General features: G+C 40.8%; 1 protein-coding gene across 6 annotated transcripts in view; it reads right to left on the reverse strand.

The window, feature by feature from the left end:
* Nucleotides 1-519: 519 nt before the first annotated feature.
* The window catches only part of LOC111264990 (tolloid-like protein 1), a 115,912-nt gene continuing 97,601 nt past the window's right edge, over nt 520-18,830 (reverse strand). The window contains exons 7-10 of one of the 6 annotated variants that reach the window (XR_002683190.2): nt 17,777-17,998; nt 14,475-14,531; nt 1,611-1,909; nt 530-717 (exon numbers count right to left, since the gene is read on the reverse strand). Coding sequence is in view for 4 of the 6 variants with exons in the window: in XM_022841286.2 (XP_022697021.1) it covers nt 7,742-7,986; nt 14,475-14,531; nt 17,777-17,998 (524 nt within the window). In the remaining 2 variants the exon portion in view is untranslated. Of the gene's footprint in view, nt 1,910-7,341; nt 7,987-13,394; nt 13,840-14,474; nt 14,532-14,563; nt 14,664-17,776; nt 17,999-18,830 lie in introns of those variants that run through there. The other 5 variants (XR_002683191.2, XM_022841289.2, XM_022841286.2 and 2 more) reach the window with 5 other exon arrangements.

Here is an 18,830-nt window from a genome sequence, read left to right on the forward strand (position 1 = left end):
CACCAGTATCAGCGTTAGCTGTCTGTCTGTCTGATTCGTTTGTAAATGCGGTGTATCACTATTCAAATGTACCGGTCAGTGGAACTTGGACGAGCGCGAGCAGTAAGATATGCTTTGACATACTTCAGTTGATGTCTATTCCGTGTCCCTTAACGGATGTATAGACGGAAACGTTCGTGTTTAATTTTATATTTTCCCTACTCTTATACGGCAGGAAAGGGCCAGTAGCATTTTTTTTGAGCCTTTGGACAGCCATTCCAGGTCTCGTCGTAAAATCTTCCCTTACAGCTACCATCTGTCCCTGTACAGCAGTTACCAAAATCGCGCATATTGAACTGCTTTCGGTTAGCGCCTTGATTTGCCGCAAGTTTTTTACGCCCCAGAACAGGTTTGCCTTATTTACTAGGCATGAAGCCCACAGGCCAGGTACTAGGAGGCGAACCGCCGATGGCAGCCAAACCTCCGTACAGGCAGTCAACAGCACCTGTGCGAATAGAAAATAAGCGGAGAACGAGAAAAAATCACAAAAAAGCTGCTCGTATTTATTTCTTAGATTTATTTTCCTAAGTTTTACCCAGCTGGTGTGGCGAGCTAAAGCCATCGCTGACTGCGTTCTCACTGTCCTATTGCTGTTTCCGTTGCGCCAATTGTCATTTTTTCCGCCTCGCGTGCTGCAAGCTTGGGACCCATTTTCGTCGGCTTACTCATTCAGCTGTGCTGCTATGAGAGACGATTAGAAGTCAAGAAAACCAAACAGTAGGAAGGAGAAGCGGGGAAAGTAACAGAAATTTAGTCTTTATAATAATAAATAAGCTGTTAAAAATGAAGGCAAGGAAGACGAACACGAGAGAGAACAACGACGGAGCACCACGAAACGTTGAATAAGACTGTCCTAGACGAACAAAGAAATGTAAGACAAATGAAAAAAAATGCCGATAGGCCACAATGGGGTAAAAGCTCATACGGAAAGTGTGTGAAACGCAGCCATATTTTTTGTCCATGCACAGAACAAAGTGCAAAATATTGTCGTATAAAACAGAGTCGACGCCCAGTTCTTAGCTACTGAAACTGCGCGCTTTTCTGGGGGTTTCGTACGATGAACTACGAACGACGAAAATACTACCACCTATATCATTTAAGTCCACAGCGAAGATAGAGAGTAAGGAAGGGCGGAATATGCGGAGGGTCCTCGAAAGTGGTTCATTTATCAAAATATCGTGCAAAAATAGAAAAGAGGGGAAAAGAAAACGCCAAAGGAGCAAACTGGGTCTGGCTCACTTCTTAGGGGTGAGGCCAACGGTGAAACGACAGTACAGGTAGATAATAAGCATAAACGATAATCGTGGTCTACTGCCTCTGCTTCCCAACGAAAACTATAATGAGTATTTTACATTTTTCTTTATTCACACTCAAACGTCTTTTGTGTAATATTATACCGGTATTCCAAAAATAATTTTACTCCTGTGAAGCGTTCGTAGAGTTCGAGGGCACCAATAGGTAACCTATGATAAAGCACCAACTTAGCAGTGCATATTCGCTTATTCCGGTGTACGTGGGTTTAATATTTATAATCGATGCATAAGTGCACAAGTTTAATAGTAAGAAATTACCGTTTTCCAGATAGAAGTCCGTGAGCCGACGAACCGCAAAGTGCTATATTTCCTTAGATTGGAGAGGATCGTAAGGTGCAGTCGTAAGAAGCGCTAGATAAAAGTCTTGACGAGAGTAGGAACCCGGGTAGGTAGGATTATCTCGAAGAAATTAGGCGTCGGTTCGCAGCGCCTCGTAGCATTACGGCATCGTACTATCGACTAGCATCACCACCGTCAATTTCGCAGGCCACGGTGGTCCAGACAGCTAGGTTTTTAGCTCTCAAATGCTTTAGAACAGGACGTTGATGGTTCGAGTACTACAGTGGGGCATATATCCCGTCAAACTTTAGACTTTTGATTTTAATAAGTAAAATAAAAAACCATTAATTACAACTGAGTGTTCTTCTGGTCCACCTTAAAGCTAGATGCGTCAGAACTGGTACAGTCGGAAGATATAACAGTGAGTTACGAAAAATATTTAAAGACACTTAAGCGCCCTTTCAGGTAAAAAATCGAAAGTTTTGCGTTAGGAATAAGTATCAGGAGATCATGTTTGTCATATACATTTATTTACATACCCCAACAGAATTTAGCAGTTTTAAACAGTTATAAAATACGTAGTTTTGAAAATTGAAGCGCGCCAATGCCGCTTACCCAGCTTTAAGTACGCTTTGAGATTTGCGAAGCCTATTGCGGATATGTCGCCATGAGACAAGTTAGGATATCAGGTTGTGTATGCATACTAGAGACAATTTATACATGCTCTGTCAACCTAAGTTGGCGGTTTTCAGTGTTCCTGTCACTAAACAGAGATTAAATCATTACACAAAATCAATATTTGAGTATTGGAAAACATGTCCTCGTCTTATCAGCTGACTATTTCAGTTTCATTATATTTATAGAGCATACAATCCGTGTGTGTCAATAGCAAATTGTTGCCATCTTCGTTAGCCAACTCTAGAAGTGATTCCGAAGGACCACTGTCACCATCAGGATATGACGCTAAATGATTAAATGTTTTTAGTGCTACGACTAAAAACAACCTCGATATTGCTCTACCAGCTGACTCCCTATGCCTAATCCCATTGGTTGCACGGTTCCCTTCGAAAAACGTTTTAAAAGTAATATGACATGCAATCCAACGAATTTATATATGATTGTCAGAAGTCGTTACTTTGAAAACATCCAATTGTTTTAATACTGTTTTAGTGGATATGGGAATATGCTTCTGCGTCAGAATCAATGTGAAATACATAGATATCGTCTAGTCGCAAAAACAAAACACAAACTTCCCTATTTATTTATTGTGAGGGCTAAAGTTTTTTAGAGTTAATATCCTCGCAACCAGCGGACGCTATCTATCTATCTGCAGCATGACAGAGATAGGTTTTGCATATATTACAAGTAGGGAAGGTACTGATACGCACGTTGATAGAACATAATGGTACAGTGGGTTGTTATTAAGAATATATATTACTTGATAGAAGCACTGAACTTTATGTCGATATCATTTCGAAGGCTTATGATTCCTGCGTGCTACAGCCATACATTTTTTTAATAAAAGGCAGCCTATAATCTACGCTTTTATCTTAAGATCTAACGCTTCCATAAAGTTTATATGTGAAAATATGAGTCATATTTTAACTAGCCCTTACAAAGTACCATCATTGCAATCAAGTTTACCACCGTAAACAGCCGCTGTATATGTCAGAGCTGTCCTCTCTCTGTTTTTTGTTCTTTTTTAATTGCAAGCGTGCGATACGATATTAGACTTCACTCATTCCATAAGTGCGTCAACTACGACATCTCTTCGGCTGGCTCGTGTCAGTCGACATTGCTTTTTCTAATAAACAAGTTGTTCCGGGCTTATGCTGCCCGCGCGAATAGTGTCCATGAGTTGAGAATGATTCTTCCTCAATTTTGTTAACTAGAATTCTCACGAAATATATCAGATAGGTAGTTTACATTGAAAAAAACATGTGGCGCCCTCTTTAAGCGCTTCAGGCATTTTAAACGGTTGCTCATTGAACTAGTTCAGCTTCGTGCCACAGAGTGCGCCACTGTCGTCACCTGTCACAGAGCCCCCATGCGGCCGATATCGTAAATTCTAGACGAACATCCTTATAGTTCGCCAGTCACATACAAGGAGTATTACCTAATGCTTGCATGAAGGAACCTTGTCGTATAAAACACACATGAAAAAATGCGTCAGCTCTCTGCTGAAAGCGATACAGTAAATTGTTAGCCTGTAGTAGCGAGCAATCTTTCGAAGGAGTCTTCATTTTGAAAAACCTCTTGTCTGAATGGCCTATAAGGGTTGCCCTGTTTGCTAAGGCTGCCGAGTCCCTGGGTATCATATTCGTTGGATAACCACATTAAGGTGTTTTACCGTGTACCATAGATCGGCGAAAAGGACATGAGAGACTCAAAACTAGCCCTGCTAGCTGAACAGCTAAAAAAGAGAGGAAACAAGTCAAGGACGACGAAGAGAACGACTAAGGAAGGACTCTCCCAATGCGAACGTTTGGAAAACGGACAATTCGCAATAAGAGAAATCTAATTGCGGGGTCCATGGAGTGGAGATAAGCACCTTGAGCATCGAGAGCGGGCAGCCATGTATCAGAAAGAAACTGTGGGGGGTTATTGCTGGAGTAGTGTAGCAGGAGGAAGTCTAGAAGTGAGCGGAGGATGATAGCTCCGAGAGATGGTCACTCGAAGGACGGACCACTCGGATGCCATGATTCCGAATAGCAACTTCTAGATTTCTGACTTATTCTCAACAAATATTTAGTAGAGTATAGGTAGCCACACCCATCGGTGGTGAAGACCCATTCAGAATCACTCGTGACTGAACAAATACGGGACGCAACCTTCGTATTATCGATTGTTGAAACGGCAATTTGAGACTCTTTTTTTTTTAAGATTATCTCATTTCTTAACCATTGACGTTTTACTCTCTATGTTTCGCCCGATATTGTGGCTCCCGGTACGAAATGAGGTGCGTCTATGCCCGGGTCCGAAGCTAGACCACTACGTGTTCCTCATCATAAATTAGCAGGCGAATACGTTACCCATAAAGCTATCAGGGGACTAACGTTCTACTCTAATACACACAAACTACCATTTTTGTTAACAGCAAAACTTTTGGTTTATATGACTTGCATGTAACTAGATTGCAGCAACCACGTTCGAAACTTTACTGACGCATAGTCATCCAACTTTGTGAGACGTTTACGCTTGCACCTAATTGTATGTAGCGTCGCGCAATGCTATTACGCCGAGTTCTTTAGAATGAACATGAGTTGCTCGACCCTTTAATTATCCTCGAGGGTAGACACGGGATAGGCACCTGTCAGCGATATGTATGTCAAGCAATATTTTCACTCTTTTATCGAAAGAATTGTTTGCTCACTAAGGAATAGTTGCTCAGACCAATTCACTTTTTCCCTTGAGATAATTATCCGCTTCTTAGTCAGCTCGAGTCCACGTACCTACGACGACAGGAAAAAACAGTCATGGCTGGTAGATCATAAGTGAAGTCTTTGCTTTCTTCACACAGAAGTATTATTTCCTTTACGACTAAGCGGTTAAGGCACTGCATTCGCCTCTAACCAGTTGATCGCCCGACCTTGGGACCGGCCACCAAAAGTCGCATAGGTCAGTCGCACTCAACATTCGTGCCACTCAAATGCGGATCATTCACTGGGACCATGGCTGGGTCAGGCTGCACTACGCCGCGGCAAAGACTACAGTCAGACTAAGCAACTACCGAGTTCGTCGACCCTACGATTAAAACCGCTCGGAGGGACATTAGCTTTTTGAAGTGACTACCACTTCGCGCAGGATCAACAAGTAACGCGACACAAGCAGCATCCAAGACCTACACCACGAATCCCAGAAACTTCTTCACTCCCCTCGGGCCCCAAAAAAGGAGTAAGGTTGTCATTGGGTCTTGCAGCTTTGACACATTTGCGCCCCTTCACTGGTCGTAGCTGCAGTACCGTCTATGTTCTGGGTGACTGGAAAGGGGAAACCGTTCAAAGCTACACACCAAGAACGCAAACACAGACTCTTCCACTACAAACCACTCCGACTGGCGCCAAAAATAGGAACTGGACGTTTGTAAGAGGGAATCGGCGAGCGATTCAAACGGGTAAATAGCAGTGGAGTTGAACTTGAATTCGCTGCTGCTAAATTGTTGGGTCCTCGATATGGTGAGTTCATAGACGATGACCAGGTAGTTAGTGAAGGGGTGAAAATATTCCCGGTGATCTCTGATAGGTTTGTGTAGTTGATTGTAATCTTAAATTAGGTGCTGCCTTCCAGCGAAGAAACAAAGGTCCGAAGTCAGGGTGATTGTCACGTGTGTTTCGTAGCACATACACTGCCCTTTGCTTTCGTTTCATCTCTTCTCGTTCGTAACCTTTCTTTTGCTCCAGCCGTCGTCTTACCTTTTATACCCTATCCTGCGTCTTCTTATTTTAGGCTAATATTTTCTGCGCATTTGTTTATTCCACGAATAATAGCTCGATAATAAAAGATACCTGCTTAGGTATGACATTACTGCCTAGGCGACGACGAGCACAAATCGCCTGTTTGTGCAACTTAAAGCACTGAATGGGTATGTACACGCATATATATAGTAAAGGTTATTTAACCTGCATAACAACTCAATATATATATATATGTGTGTGTGTAATATTGTGATAATATACTTCTCCTAGAGCCAGGATTTGGGAAATATAGCGTCTGGTAAGTTGGAACAGAAGATTTAGCATTAATACAAAAATGCATCAGTGTGTATAGTTACAATAGTATACCTTTGTCCTTCATTGGAATTCTAATGCAAAACAAGAGCTGTTATATCCACAATTAATACGCAAACAACCTGTACTTGCAGTACCACTGAACGTTCAACAAATTACGTTACCTAAATGCCAACACAATACGACGTAAAACTTGACTACGTATTGACGTTGGCGAAGGAAGGCATGTAAATCTGGTACAAAAAAATAAACAATAGTAATGCAAAAATCTGTCTAAAAAGCATCGCTGTCTCAAATGTGCAACAGTCAAAGATGTAGTTGCTTGCAACATCAATTCGTCAAGGAAGCGTGTCCTATGGAAAAAATAATTATTGTAATACGCCGGAGGTCATCATCATCTTTCGAACTTAACCCGTACATTAAAGTCAAATAAACAGGGACGATCGAATATCTGGATAATTCAACTGTTCGAACTTCTCTACCAACTTCAGCGCAGACATGACGTCGCTATTTATTCGAGGTAATGCGGCGCTTTGAGCCATCGAGGTACAATTATTGGTGTGCGCTAAGCGCATTAAGATTCCGGACGAGAACTAGGCTGATATCGGAGCAGTCTCAACTAAATTTAAGGGATAATGTCCACTCGAGTAGTTCGAGGCCAGTACACCTTCGAAAAAAGGAAGAATTATTTTTCGATGACTGTGACGAACGGTCTTTAAATACAGTAGCATTAAAAATCTATCCTTGACCTTTGTACAAGAGAAAGGATTCACTTACCAATTTCTAATTAAGATGTATGAACCATAAACAACGACCTATACGTATATGTATAGATCTCATTATATATATATATATATATATATATATATATATATATATATGTGGTGGTCCGTCTAAATGTGTCTTATCGCATATAAGTGTTTTCTCTTGTATACGATATGTCTATGGGCTCAAAACCAAGAAAAGCCAATTCCAGTGTTCTTACTTAATTTTATTGAGTGTGAACTGTCGCTGGCATTTATATCAATAAACGTAGTAGATATCTATTACACGGCGTGTGCTTCCGATCGGTAAATATCTATATAATCTATTAAAAAAAAATCTAAAAGAAACAAAAAATACTAGTTATATTTTGAGACACTCCCCTTAGAGAGTAATATAACGGTACTTCTCTAGAGTCAACGTATCAGCGTGTTTACAATATGTACCATCTTCGCTGGCTCACTGAGGCGTCTTACTATTTTATTGATGACTCGAATTGCCACGAAAGGTAGCATTTGTGAGAACGAGAAAAGTTGGTTTTTGATCATAGGAATTTAGCTAGCGAACCGAGATTCAAGCAGAAGTCATCGTTGACCATTGTGTGAACTAGACTCGTTTTCCTCACCCCTGTCTCGTCTCGCTAACCCGAACTGAACACCGATACTTCTGTAGACGGGACATTGACTTGCCTGGGCTAGAAGTCGGGAAGTGGGGCGACTGGCAGAGCTCTGTCATCTCTCTCCTCTGGGAATCATATAACTGCCTGCGTTGAAGCTGGCAGTGGTATTGGAGCAGTTCAGCAAGTGGGCGACAAACAAACGGGATCAAAGCGAACTTCAGCCGAAGGAAACGACCAGCCTCTGTAGCTGATAGCAGTAGAAAGTTAGCAAAAGAATAGAAAATGTTGTTTTATAGACCACTTTGAACAGGCAAAAGGTTATCCTATACTGTTAGAAAACTACTTGAACTAAGGAACAGCTGTTCAACTGGCTGGTCATCTTAGCATTGAAGGCCCATCTGTAATATCTACAATAGTAGGAAGAGTGAAGAGGACGTGCCGGATTGCGCATACAGCCGGTGCCTTGGATATACAATTTGGGCATGTTTTGTCAATATTTGCAAAAGTTTGTGGTTCAGTCAAGCGATGCAATTGAAGGAAACCAACCATGCTCAGTAATATGCAAAAAAATACACAAACCAGTAAGTTAAATTGTAGAAAATTAACGTTTTACGGGTGAACTCGATAACAAGGTTAGTTAATCAAAATAAAAAGTGAATTAATAAAAATATTTAATTCCGAAGCGTGTTACTTCATGCGGTTTGAACGTACTCTGACCTGCGACTACCACGAGAGACCTCGCTCAACCGACGAGAAAAATTTAAATTGATCGATAACTGACGTTGACGTCCATTTCGAAGCAGAGGGTGAACTGTTAGGGCAGATTTTAGAATGTGCGGGTAGTTAAGTTTAAGTAACTGTGTTCCATTAAAATTCTATTATTAACTCACAATGCATAATGATTGAGGAAATCCCAAACGATTTTGTAGCATCTCATAGCAGGCAAGCCGCTTGAACAGAGCTATACGGAAGTATAGCCACGATGATAAATGCGCACGTTACTATTAAAAGTTTATCTATAGTAAGCGCTAGTTTAGCTCCCCCTCGATCCAGCGGCTCGTTAAGTCATAGTAGCTGAACGGTAGTGCATTGGTTTAGTGGAGACGGTATAAGAAGCGAGAAGAAGTAGAGGAGTGGAGGCCTTTTCATAAACAACGTACTAATAATACGAAATTATAGAATTCCTCTTCCTCTCGTTTTCTTTTTCCTCTTTCTCGGTAATGTAAGAACGCTCAACGACTAGCATAAGCCCAGATACACCTGGGAAATTCCCGGAAGGAGACGAGAGCCATTCTACACCGCTCTCAATAGACTTTCATCGTTCTGTTGTTCGAAGAAGTCTTCGGACTGTGTCTATATAGGTGCACTAGTATCACTATTTTTGCAGTTTCTTATCGATATCAGCTCGGAGATCATTAGCAGCTAATTGGAGTCTTCTCTTTTTACCTCTCCTTATTATATTCGCAATAATATAAAGGGGTGTGGTAAAACTTGGTGATTATTCATTGAATGCGCCGTGTTGTCTATCGTTCGATCTGAACAAGACTGTTTGTTTTCGCTATGACTGTCCCTTTTTGGGTGTCGACCTAACAATCGATTCGAATTTGCCGTTAGGTCTTGCCATTTTATCAACGCCCACCGCTTTGTGCTCACCGATTTTATTATGGTCAGTAGCATCCCCATGTTTTCGATAAGAAAGATGTCTGTAAAAGCCACCACTAAAACCTGAACAAGGACCGCAAGCAGGTCCACAATCTGGTCAATCTGCGATGTGCATCAGCAACTTGACAGATTATGGATATATATATATATATATTCAATGAGAGTTCAATATATATAATATATATTGAGCTTTCAAACAATTAGATACGCGTACGCGCCCAGTCGTGGAGTCTAGGAGAATAAGCATTATATTACGATTTTTTTCATCGATATCACGCTTCATGTGCGAATCCGTTAGCAGGTAGAACCTGGCAAAGGTTGGGATTAGCAGTATTTTGTTCGCAATGTCTACAAGAATATCGGCCATGCTCACTCAGCAGGCATCCTAGAGTGGTCCTTCAGCCGCAGCTGGTATCATCCTGATGGATGACGCGCCACAGCGGCACCTGCCTTATAACCTCGTTTCTTCCTATCGTTGCTTATAAGTATCTACTTTCCTCTATTTATTCGTTTCTTTCCTTATTTCCTTCGTTTATTGGGCTCGATCCTGAATTGTTTCCCCTAGCATCTCTGTGGTATTCTCGGCAAACTCATGCGCGCTGCTGAGCGCACTACTGTTCCTTAGTGGTGGTCGATGCCTGTCTTCATCAGTTCACTCTAAGAATGACCATTGCCTTTGCCCCTGTCACGATTACCTCACCGCGCCCGTTTATCCAACCTGGGCAATAAAGCTATCAGGACAAATGAACGGAGGAACTAGGTTTTCTAGGTACAATGCATCCGTTTGTCTTTTACACTCAGTCTCAGAACTCGATTTCGAGTACAGTAAGAAACGTCCTCCTTACTAGCTACTGTAGGGCGTATAACTACGGGTCCGCGCTAGGGGTTATCTAATACGAGAGCGAAATAGCCTTGGAGATGCGATCAAGTAACGTTAGTCAGACGACCGTCGCGTCATTGCTTGCCCTTGTTGTGGCAATGCTACCCGCCTGTTCGCCCAGCATGATGTGATTGTATACCAAAGTTGAGTAGACTGGCAGCACTGAAAGTAGTGATGGTAAAGGAGCTAGCTGAAAGACTAGCTCAGATACGAAAAACGCGGTTAGATGAAGAAAATTTCATAATCGAATTTGCGCTTATTCCGCTACTGATCAGTGCATAAAGTGTTGAAGTGTTTGCCGAACCAATTAGTTCATGCCAGCAAAGAAATACGTAGCTTATGTCAATATAAATCCTAGACACTAAATTAACGTAGGGTCCATCACTGCTAGGACTGTAAACCTGTAGTTTCAGCTAAAACTATGTTCTCAATTAAAAGCCCAAAAAATAGCTCTCGTTAAATCTTACATGAAGACGCTGAATAGCGTATTGTGCAGCGTGAAAGGTTCCTGTTAAAAATATAAAGAAAGCCTTAAAAATCTACAATCGGATTTTCGCAGTCCTATAAAACCGGCGCTAAAAGTTCCTAAAAAAAACCCGCCAGACACTTTTAGATGTTATCATGTCTTAACATCTGCATATCCATCTCAGAAAATGTGCCGGACATGTTTATGAAAGCTCATTGCCTTTGTTAGAAAGAGGAATATATCAACCTTGAAGTAAAGGTGACATTGAAGTTCGGGTGAGTTCCTGTGAACCATGCTTCACAAAGTCACCATGGTTTCGTACCTTTTTCGATGTGCTGGTCGTAGTTTTACTATCCTACAGCTGTCACGTCTCGCACGCCATGCTACCCCAGGGAAATCGCAGCAGTTCGTGGTCAGTTACGCGAGACTTGTGGGCAGAAATAAACATTAAATGGAAAGAGCATCTCATTTGCAACGCTCATCTGACTCAGCTTACGAGGGGAACAACATCAGCATCGATGAGCATCTGACGCCATTTAAAACCCTACCGACAGGCTTTCTCGACAAGCTGTTTCTTCTTTGCCCCTTTTACCTGCCCACGATGCCGCGAGCGCTTAGACATCGGAGGCGCTTATGTATGTGGCGGCAGTTTAGGGTGGTTCCCATTAGATGTAGTGGGCTACGAAGGACATTTAGGCAAACGGTGCACGGCGGACGATCAAGCGCACTGGCGTTTGCCTTGCTGCCGCAGGCCTGCCGTCTACTCAAGGGAAACAGCCTTAACTAGCCAGCAATGTCGTTTACGCAGCTTCGTTTTGTTGCTGCATCCTCTTCCGTCTGCTTTCGTCCTGCTCCTATTTTATCGTTCCTAACTGGTGGTCAGACAAACAACTGCCCGACAGCCTTCGTCGCCAGGCCGGCCTGTTGGCGAATGAGAATCCGTGTAGAACCTAACGAAAATAGGCGTTGGTGGATAAGCGGGTTGAAATATAAGCTTACCGAGAACATTCACCTTTTGTGGTGTGTCCCAAATGGCCCGAGTTCGTCGTAGACAGGACAGATGGAACGACGGAAAACTGGTTACACAGCGAACAAGAAGAACGCCAAAGAGAGATGGCTCTAGTTGAACGTGTATCTGTCGGGCTAGCTGGCCAGTGGGCTTTTCATTACGTCAACAAGGGTTTATCCGACTATCCACAAGCTTAGTCAGTTTAAGTGAGGAACAATTGCTTCGTGGGCACATTGCACGCAAATATTGAGTAAGCATAAAGACGCTCGCTTCGTAAAGAATGAGTCAAATGTATAGGAAAGTAATTATTTAGGGCGACCACTTACCATCTAGTGAGAGTGGGGGCAATACAATAAGCACTTTAATCTTATCACAGGAAAGTTGAATTAGGGTCAAAATAAAATATATAATTCAGTGCCGCTCACGTAAAGCTTCCTCTTTATACTCTAGAACGTCACGCGAACGCTGGTAATTTAATTTATAGTATAGATAATTAATATATAGGTAAGAATAAACATACGCTATTCGTGCCTGTATACTACATGAAAAAAACTCACTATTCTAACTATCTCAATGTGATCATAAATTATCTAGAAACCAACGATTTAGAACCCAGCGTTGTCACATCAAATGTATAATTTCTCGTAAATATCGATAATGAACCCTTACAGATTCAGACCCCGTTGCGAGATTTACTGATTGCTGCCGTTTTTTCCTGCTTCGTTCACATCCCTTTCACTTTCTCATCTCGTCACTGGGCTCTTTTATAACTTCATTTTTACTGCTGCAAAGTCTTTTGCCTTGCCTAACTTTATTACCAAAGAGAAGCCATGACAATTGGGCAAAAAAAAAGTCTTCTCCAATTACGTGGCGAACCCTTTAACGACATAGCTTGTAGTAACTCACGCAGATAACGGAAAGCAATAAAAAAAGTCAACCGGTTTAGAGAACATGGTGACACTTATACCCACACGTGAGCATCGAGCTTTGGGTCTGAAGAGAAGCTAACGCTGCGAATTACGATACAATACCACGATATGGCGGACAATCTATATATAATCTACGGTTTCTATTTCCCATATTGATTTAGGCGTGGCGTATCTCCCTCGCGCGGTGCTCTGTTTCCACAGTTGTTACGAAGCGTGAAATTTTAAAGATGTCCCGAACATCCTTATAGAAAAATTCGAAACAAACCACCGATACTATGCTCATATTTGAAGTATACTAGTAGATCATATAAATGTTTCTCTTCGACTGCCTCGACTTGAATCTATATTTCTTTATAATCGTTTACTCATTCATGCTTTGGTCCAGTCATGCGTGTGAGCGAAACATCCGTACTATACGTACGTCACAGCAGGGGATTTGATCCGGCGGAAACTGTTTTTTCTGTGAGAGATTTTGCCTCGTAAGTCACTAGTCAATATTTGAGCTAAGCTCAAGCTGAGCTCTGTCGAAAATTTAAATTGCTATCGTGACGATCGACGCCCAATTTAGATAGAATAATAACAAACAAAACATTTTATCGTAAAATTTATCTTTTTATCAAAGTTATTAAATTTTAGAATAAGTTATAGGATATTTTTAAAACAAAATTTGATAACTTTAATCAGTTAAGTTTTAAGATAAAAATTCAAAAGTTTACATTAGAGACGAGTTGTGCGAACTTTTAACAAAGTAACGAAAACACTCAAAAGGTACAACCCACTGTATAGCAAGAAATTTGCTTTTGATTGTTTTAGACATTGGGATTTACTATAGTTAACTGGTAGGTGAATTATACAAAAAATAGGCAAATGATGTAAACATAAGTTAATTTCGTATAGCCGGAAAATAGCGTTTCAGAGCAAAATATAACGACGTGTGTTTTAAACCATTTCATGGCCTCATATTGCCATCTGCTATCCAACCATAGAATGTGTGAGAAAAGCTTTTCCCGTTTATTCTAGCCACCTCTCGCCTTCAGAAAGCCGTAAACGGCGTCGCATTAGGACTAAATACCGAACTAGTTTGCACCGAAAAGACGTGGTTTCCAAAATGCGATGCCTACGAAGCGTAGACAGCTTTTTCGCAACGTTGACGTCTGAAAAAACGTCGATCACTTTTCTAACATTTCGTGCGATTGTCGGATTTGTGCGCCGCAGCCTTTTCTAAAACGGAAGCTACGTTAAATACGTAAAAAGGACACTGCACTTAATATATACGCATTTCTAATAGATCAATGTTGCTGCATAATCTGCATTAACGAAACAAGTTGTCTTACGTAAACATCACTTTGACTGTAATAGAATTTATAGTTTATAAACCAATTAGACTATAATATACATTACATAGACAACGGGGATTACTTATTTCCTTTCCAGATTGGCACCTATTGTACGAAGGTAGACTTGGGTAAGAATTATGGCGACGATTGAGTTGACGTTATACTGAATGTGCTACAAGGAGGCCCTATGAAAGTAGCACGTCATAAATCCAACTCCTAAGTCTGGGTCGGCCGTACCATTCGTTTTGGTTTGGATCAGTATTACGAATGTATACCTATTCATTTCATCTAGCTATTTTATATTCTATATATTTCAACTAGCAACTTTACATGAATAATGCGCGGGATGTTCAAGTGTATTAGAAAATATATGGTTCAGTTGTGCATTTATGTGGTAGACTCACAGGTCGCAATAGTAGATATTCTACTTCGATGTCTTTGTTTAAACTTACCATGCGTTCCGTGCTGAGGGAATGATCCGAAGATGTCCCACGAGACTTTGTCAGGATCTGAAAACAGGAAAGGGCAAAGAACAACGACGGAAAAGGCGTCACAAAGCTACCATAGCAACAACACAGCATGAAGCGATGCTGAGTGGCAAAGATGTTGAGTACGACGGTGCCGGCGATATTGTATCGCGTCTACATACCAGAAAAATTAAAACACACAAAAATAATGTAATTATAGTGTATTTTTTCTGAACGAACAAAAAAAACTAAGCAGTTGAGAAAAGCGGCGCTTAACGCAAAAACACGATTGATATTGAAGGACGTGGCACAGAACTCCGTGTTTGAATCCACCGTTCTCACAATCATCCATGTTAACATCCATTTCAATACAGCCACTCTCCTTTTTGTGAAGGTGTTCTCGACAATATCATGAGAGGGTCGCCGATGCAGAGTCCACAGCGGTCATATGTGTTCAAGCGAAGTATGATTAGACCTTTACTATTTCAAAGGAAAACATTTCTAATGACACACGCACGGCAAATATATGTCCTCTTACACACTGTTTGGTTCTGTTGTGGTGTATCATGACACGGCGTTGTATATCTTTTCGAAACAGCAATAGAAGACAGCAATAGCGGACTCAATGGAAAACGGCCTTCAGCCATCTACACACTATGACAATGAACTTTGCGCATCGAACGTATTTTCACAAGCAAGTTGACTCGGTAAATAAAGCATTTTTATAATTTTCCATCGTCGACAACTTCATCGGCTGTTTCTTCAGTGGGGTTTAGAGGCAGTACTACTTCGCGTCGTTATCACTCATGCAAATCAGATATCCCTATTCTGGACCTCCTCGCATCGGAAAAAGCTGTTTCATTGTTATTACTTATAAAATACTTATGTTCGCTTCTACACTACGACTAAATCTATCCCTTATGCGACCATCAGGAATAGTTGAAGCCTGGAAATAATAATACGCTATAGCAACGTCCTTAGGCAAACAGTTCCAACTCATCCATTTGCAATGGCTACAGAAGGATCAGGTTAGGTTAGTTTTTTAAGACATTTCTAGGAGTAGAAAACCTGCACCGCATCAAATTTGGGTATGCATAGGTTGTTAGGCAATTATTTCTCTTTGCACCTATAAAGTCGGCAGTTAGAGGTCATAGTTTGCACATGATAATATGTGCCCGATTATAACATTTTGCAATATTTTCGAAGACCAATGCGCTGCGATAGTGCTATATTTGAGCTTCCTTTACACCAAGTAAAGGCACTGTACTCGGATCCATATAAAAAGAAAAAAAGAAAAAAAAAACAGAAAATTCTTGCGGTTTTGAACACATTAGGTACAACACAGCGAATGCTTTTCTGTCGACCTAGTCGTAGGTTTGTTTGACTTCTAGTGTATCTGTTTCGTCGGAATCTTAGGTTCTTTTTTGAATTTGAAGCAGGCGTGAACTTTTGGGTTCGTAGCAGGTAGAACTTCCATCAAGAACACCCTCCAACCAGCAAACAAAAAAAATATAAAAAAACGGGCATTGGTGCCATACAAACACTTACATTCAACTACGCATACTTCAGAATTAGATGATAACAGGAAAAAACATTCAAAGAGGCTCTTAGAACTACCACCGTGAAGCCGTCTCCTTTAACAAAAGGTCTTCGTTTACCACGATAAAAATATTTCATTGGAATTATAGATAACAAGCCCATAAGCGAGACCAAGGTATTGCCTGGCTTGTGGTTAATAACAGTAATACCAATAAACAATACTGTTATTGAAATTTTTTCTCATATATTGTAAAGGTGTGCTGCTATAAATGACCACCACGCTTGATATGTTTTTAATTAACGGATTTACTACTATATATTTTTAACAATTTTTTTTTTTAGTTTTTTTATCTTTTTTTAGTTTTTTATCTGTTTTTTAGTTTTTTAGTTTAGTTATCTTGCACCTCCTGGTGCACGCTCTAGAGATGCTTTTCTAATGTGTAGCTGGGCTTCGCTATCAACCCCGTATTACTCAGAAGGCCTGCAGGAGGGTCTATCAGACTGATAGTGTAACATAATAATTCAATTAATCTTGTCCCGCAAATTAGATAAGTGCCTATCATCTCGTCACCTGTTACGACTTGGTTTTCTGCTATTGGAGATTATCGTTCGTTGTAGGTACTGCTGATTTCGCAGCGTTTGGTCTTCGATAGTAAATGGCTCCGTAAGGACAATCGCATGGCACAGCGAAGAAGTGCCTGTCCTGCAGGAGACCAGGGCATAGATCACTGGATAATAAGTTAGATAATTAGACCACTGGCACCGAACCTTGCTAACGGCATCGGTTTGAGGATCGAGACGATGCATGGGCGGAGGATGTTATCTAATCTCACAGCTGTTGCTGTTGTTGAAAATTGCCAGTCTAGTTCAGGCCTCATTCGAGTACTAACTGAAACATTAATCCCCATCCCTGTCCTTACTGTCGATGTCAAGATATAGCAAAGCCGAACATACAAAGCCACAGGAGAAGGATAATACACGACAGCGAGTATTATTCAGCATCCATTTAGAGGATCACCCAAGAGGCGAAGTTCACGAATTGAGATCCAACCCCACATGCGGAGATATATACGATTGAACCTTTTTATATCTAACGTAATTTTTTCGCTATTTTCCGTAGATTTTACTCTTTACAAGCTTTAAACAATATTAGCATTTAATTATGCGCTATATTTATATGAACCATATGAAATTAATATCACAACGTTGTTTTTATATATAAGTATAAAATTATAGAAAACGAGAAATCTTCTAACTCAGCCTCCCAGATGCCCGCCAGCTGTGCCTACAAGACGTAGTGCGATTTCTTATACACAACACTGAAGACACTTACAGATACAGAATCACTCGAAAACGTTTCAAATTAGCAGTATACGATCAAAATGAAAGATTCTTGTAGCACAGTTACTCTTTTCAGAGTTTAATGAACAACGATGGTCACCGTGACGTACAGAAAACGTACAATTAGAAAGGCCGTATGTATAAAATTAATGAAATTGCAATCGCATAGTAGAATAGAACAGAACAGCCTCAGGCCCCGCCAGTAACACGAATAAAGAAACTAGACTAATAATTTTTAACGTATCAGGATAAAATGGCTAGGGTGCAGATGCTAGGACTTTGTTGGGCCGACTGGTCGATTCGCTTAGACGTACTCACGACAGGCAAATCTGTCCACTAGCATATAGTCTATGATGCTTCGTATAGTGGCATACAGCCAAATATAGTAAAGGCCACGAAATACTCACGATAGGCAGGATACATGTTCTGATCAATCGACGCAGAAATCGGTGGTGGCGGTAAAATTTCGACGAACGAGAAGTTTCCAAAGAATCCTCGGCCGGGGAAGTGTGATGATGCCGTAAAAATGACCAAAAGGTCGGGACCCGTAGATACGAGCTCGACCCACATATTTCGATTGCAGAGCGTGCCGATCACCGGTGCCGACATATCACGACCATCGCGCACGGCTAAAATAACAAAACAACGCATCAAAATGAAGAACATTTCTGTCTTAAAATGACTAACAGCGTTACTTGTGTGGCGTAATGAACCGTATATAGATAAACGGACCTTTCCGGAGACTTGAAGGAAATACCTAGTACACATGGCAACGATTTTTCTTCATCACATTGATATCTATGAGTGTTTTACAGTATCTAATAGTTAACGTAAAGATATAGATACTTTGGTTAAACCATGAGTATTACCGTTGTTCATAGGTTCAGTGATTACGTGGCACGAGCTATTCTCAACCGTTTTGTTTCCAGCATTTTAGCGTGCCCAGTTACATTACCGTTTGTTGCCGTTTAGTTAACGGGAAACGAGACATTCATGTCCCATTGTTGCACACCCTTTGCCTAAATTCTGCAGCTAGCCTCAAATACTTTACATACGCTCATAACGCATGTTACCCAAGTAATATATATACAAACGTATATTTTTTGACCCAAGGCAAAAAAGCAGTACACGTTTAAAAATATGCCTAAAACTTCATAATATGAGTGTATAAATCAAGTATCAACTTTTCAATTTCTAGTTAGCCTTAATAGATTTTGTTCAAAGCTTTACAACTTAGCGAGTTGATGCAGTAGTTACTGGCAAAAAAAAATCTTTGCTATATCCTATATTTATGGGTAAGTGGGCTAATTTTTGGACATAGGCACATACACAGTTGCATATAAACATGTACCCATATGTATATAATGTCAGCCGTTAAAAAATATCTTAGCAACGTTTCTCCCTGTGTTTTCTCTGGAAATATTCCTGCTTCCCCGTCTTTTGGCTCATGACCTTACGATA

The sequence above is a fragment of the Varroa jacobsoni genome, unplaced genomic scaffold, assembly GCF_002532875.2.
Source record: "Varroa jacobsoni isolate VJ856 unplaced genomic scaffold, vjacob_1.0 scaffold_921, whole genome shotgun sequence".
Lineage (NCBI taxonomy): Eukaryota > Metazoa > Arthropoda > Arachnida > Mesostigmata > Varroidae > Varroa > Varroa jacobsoni.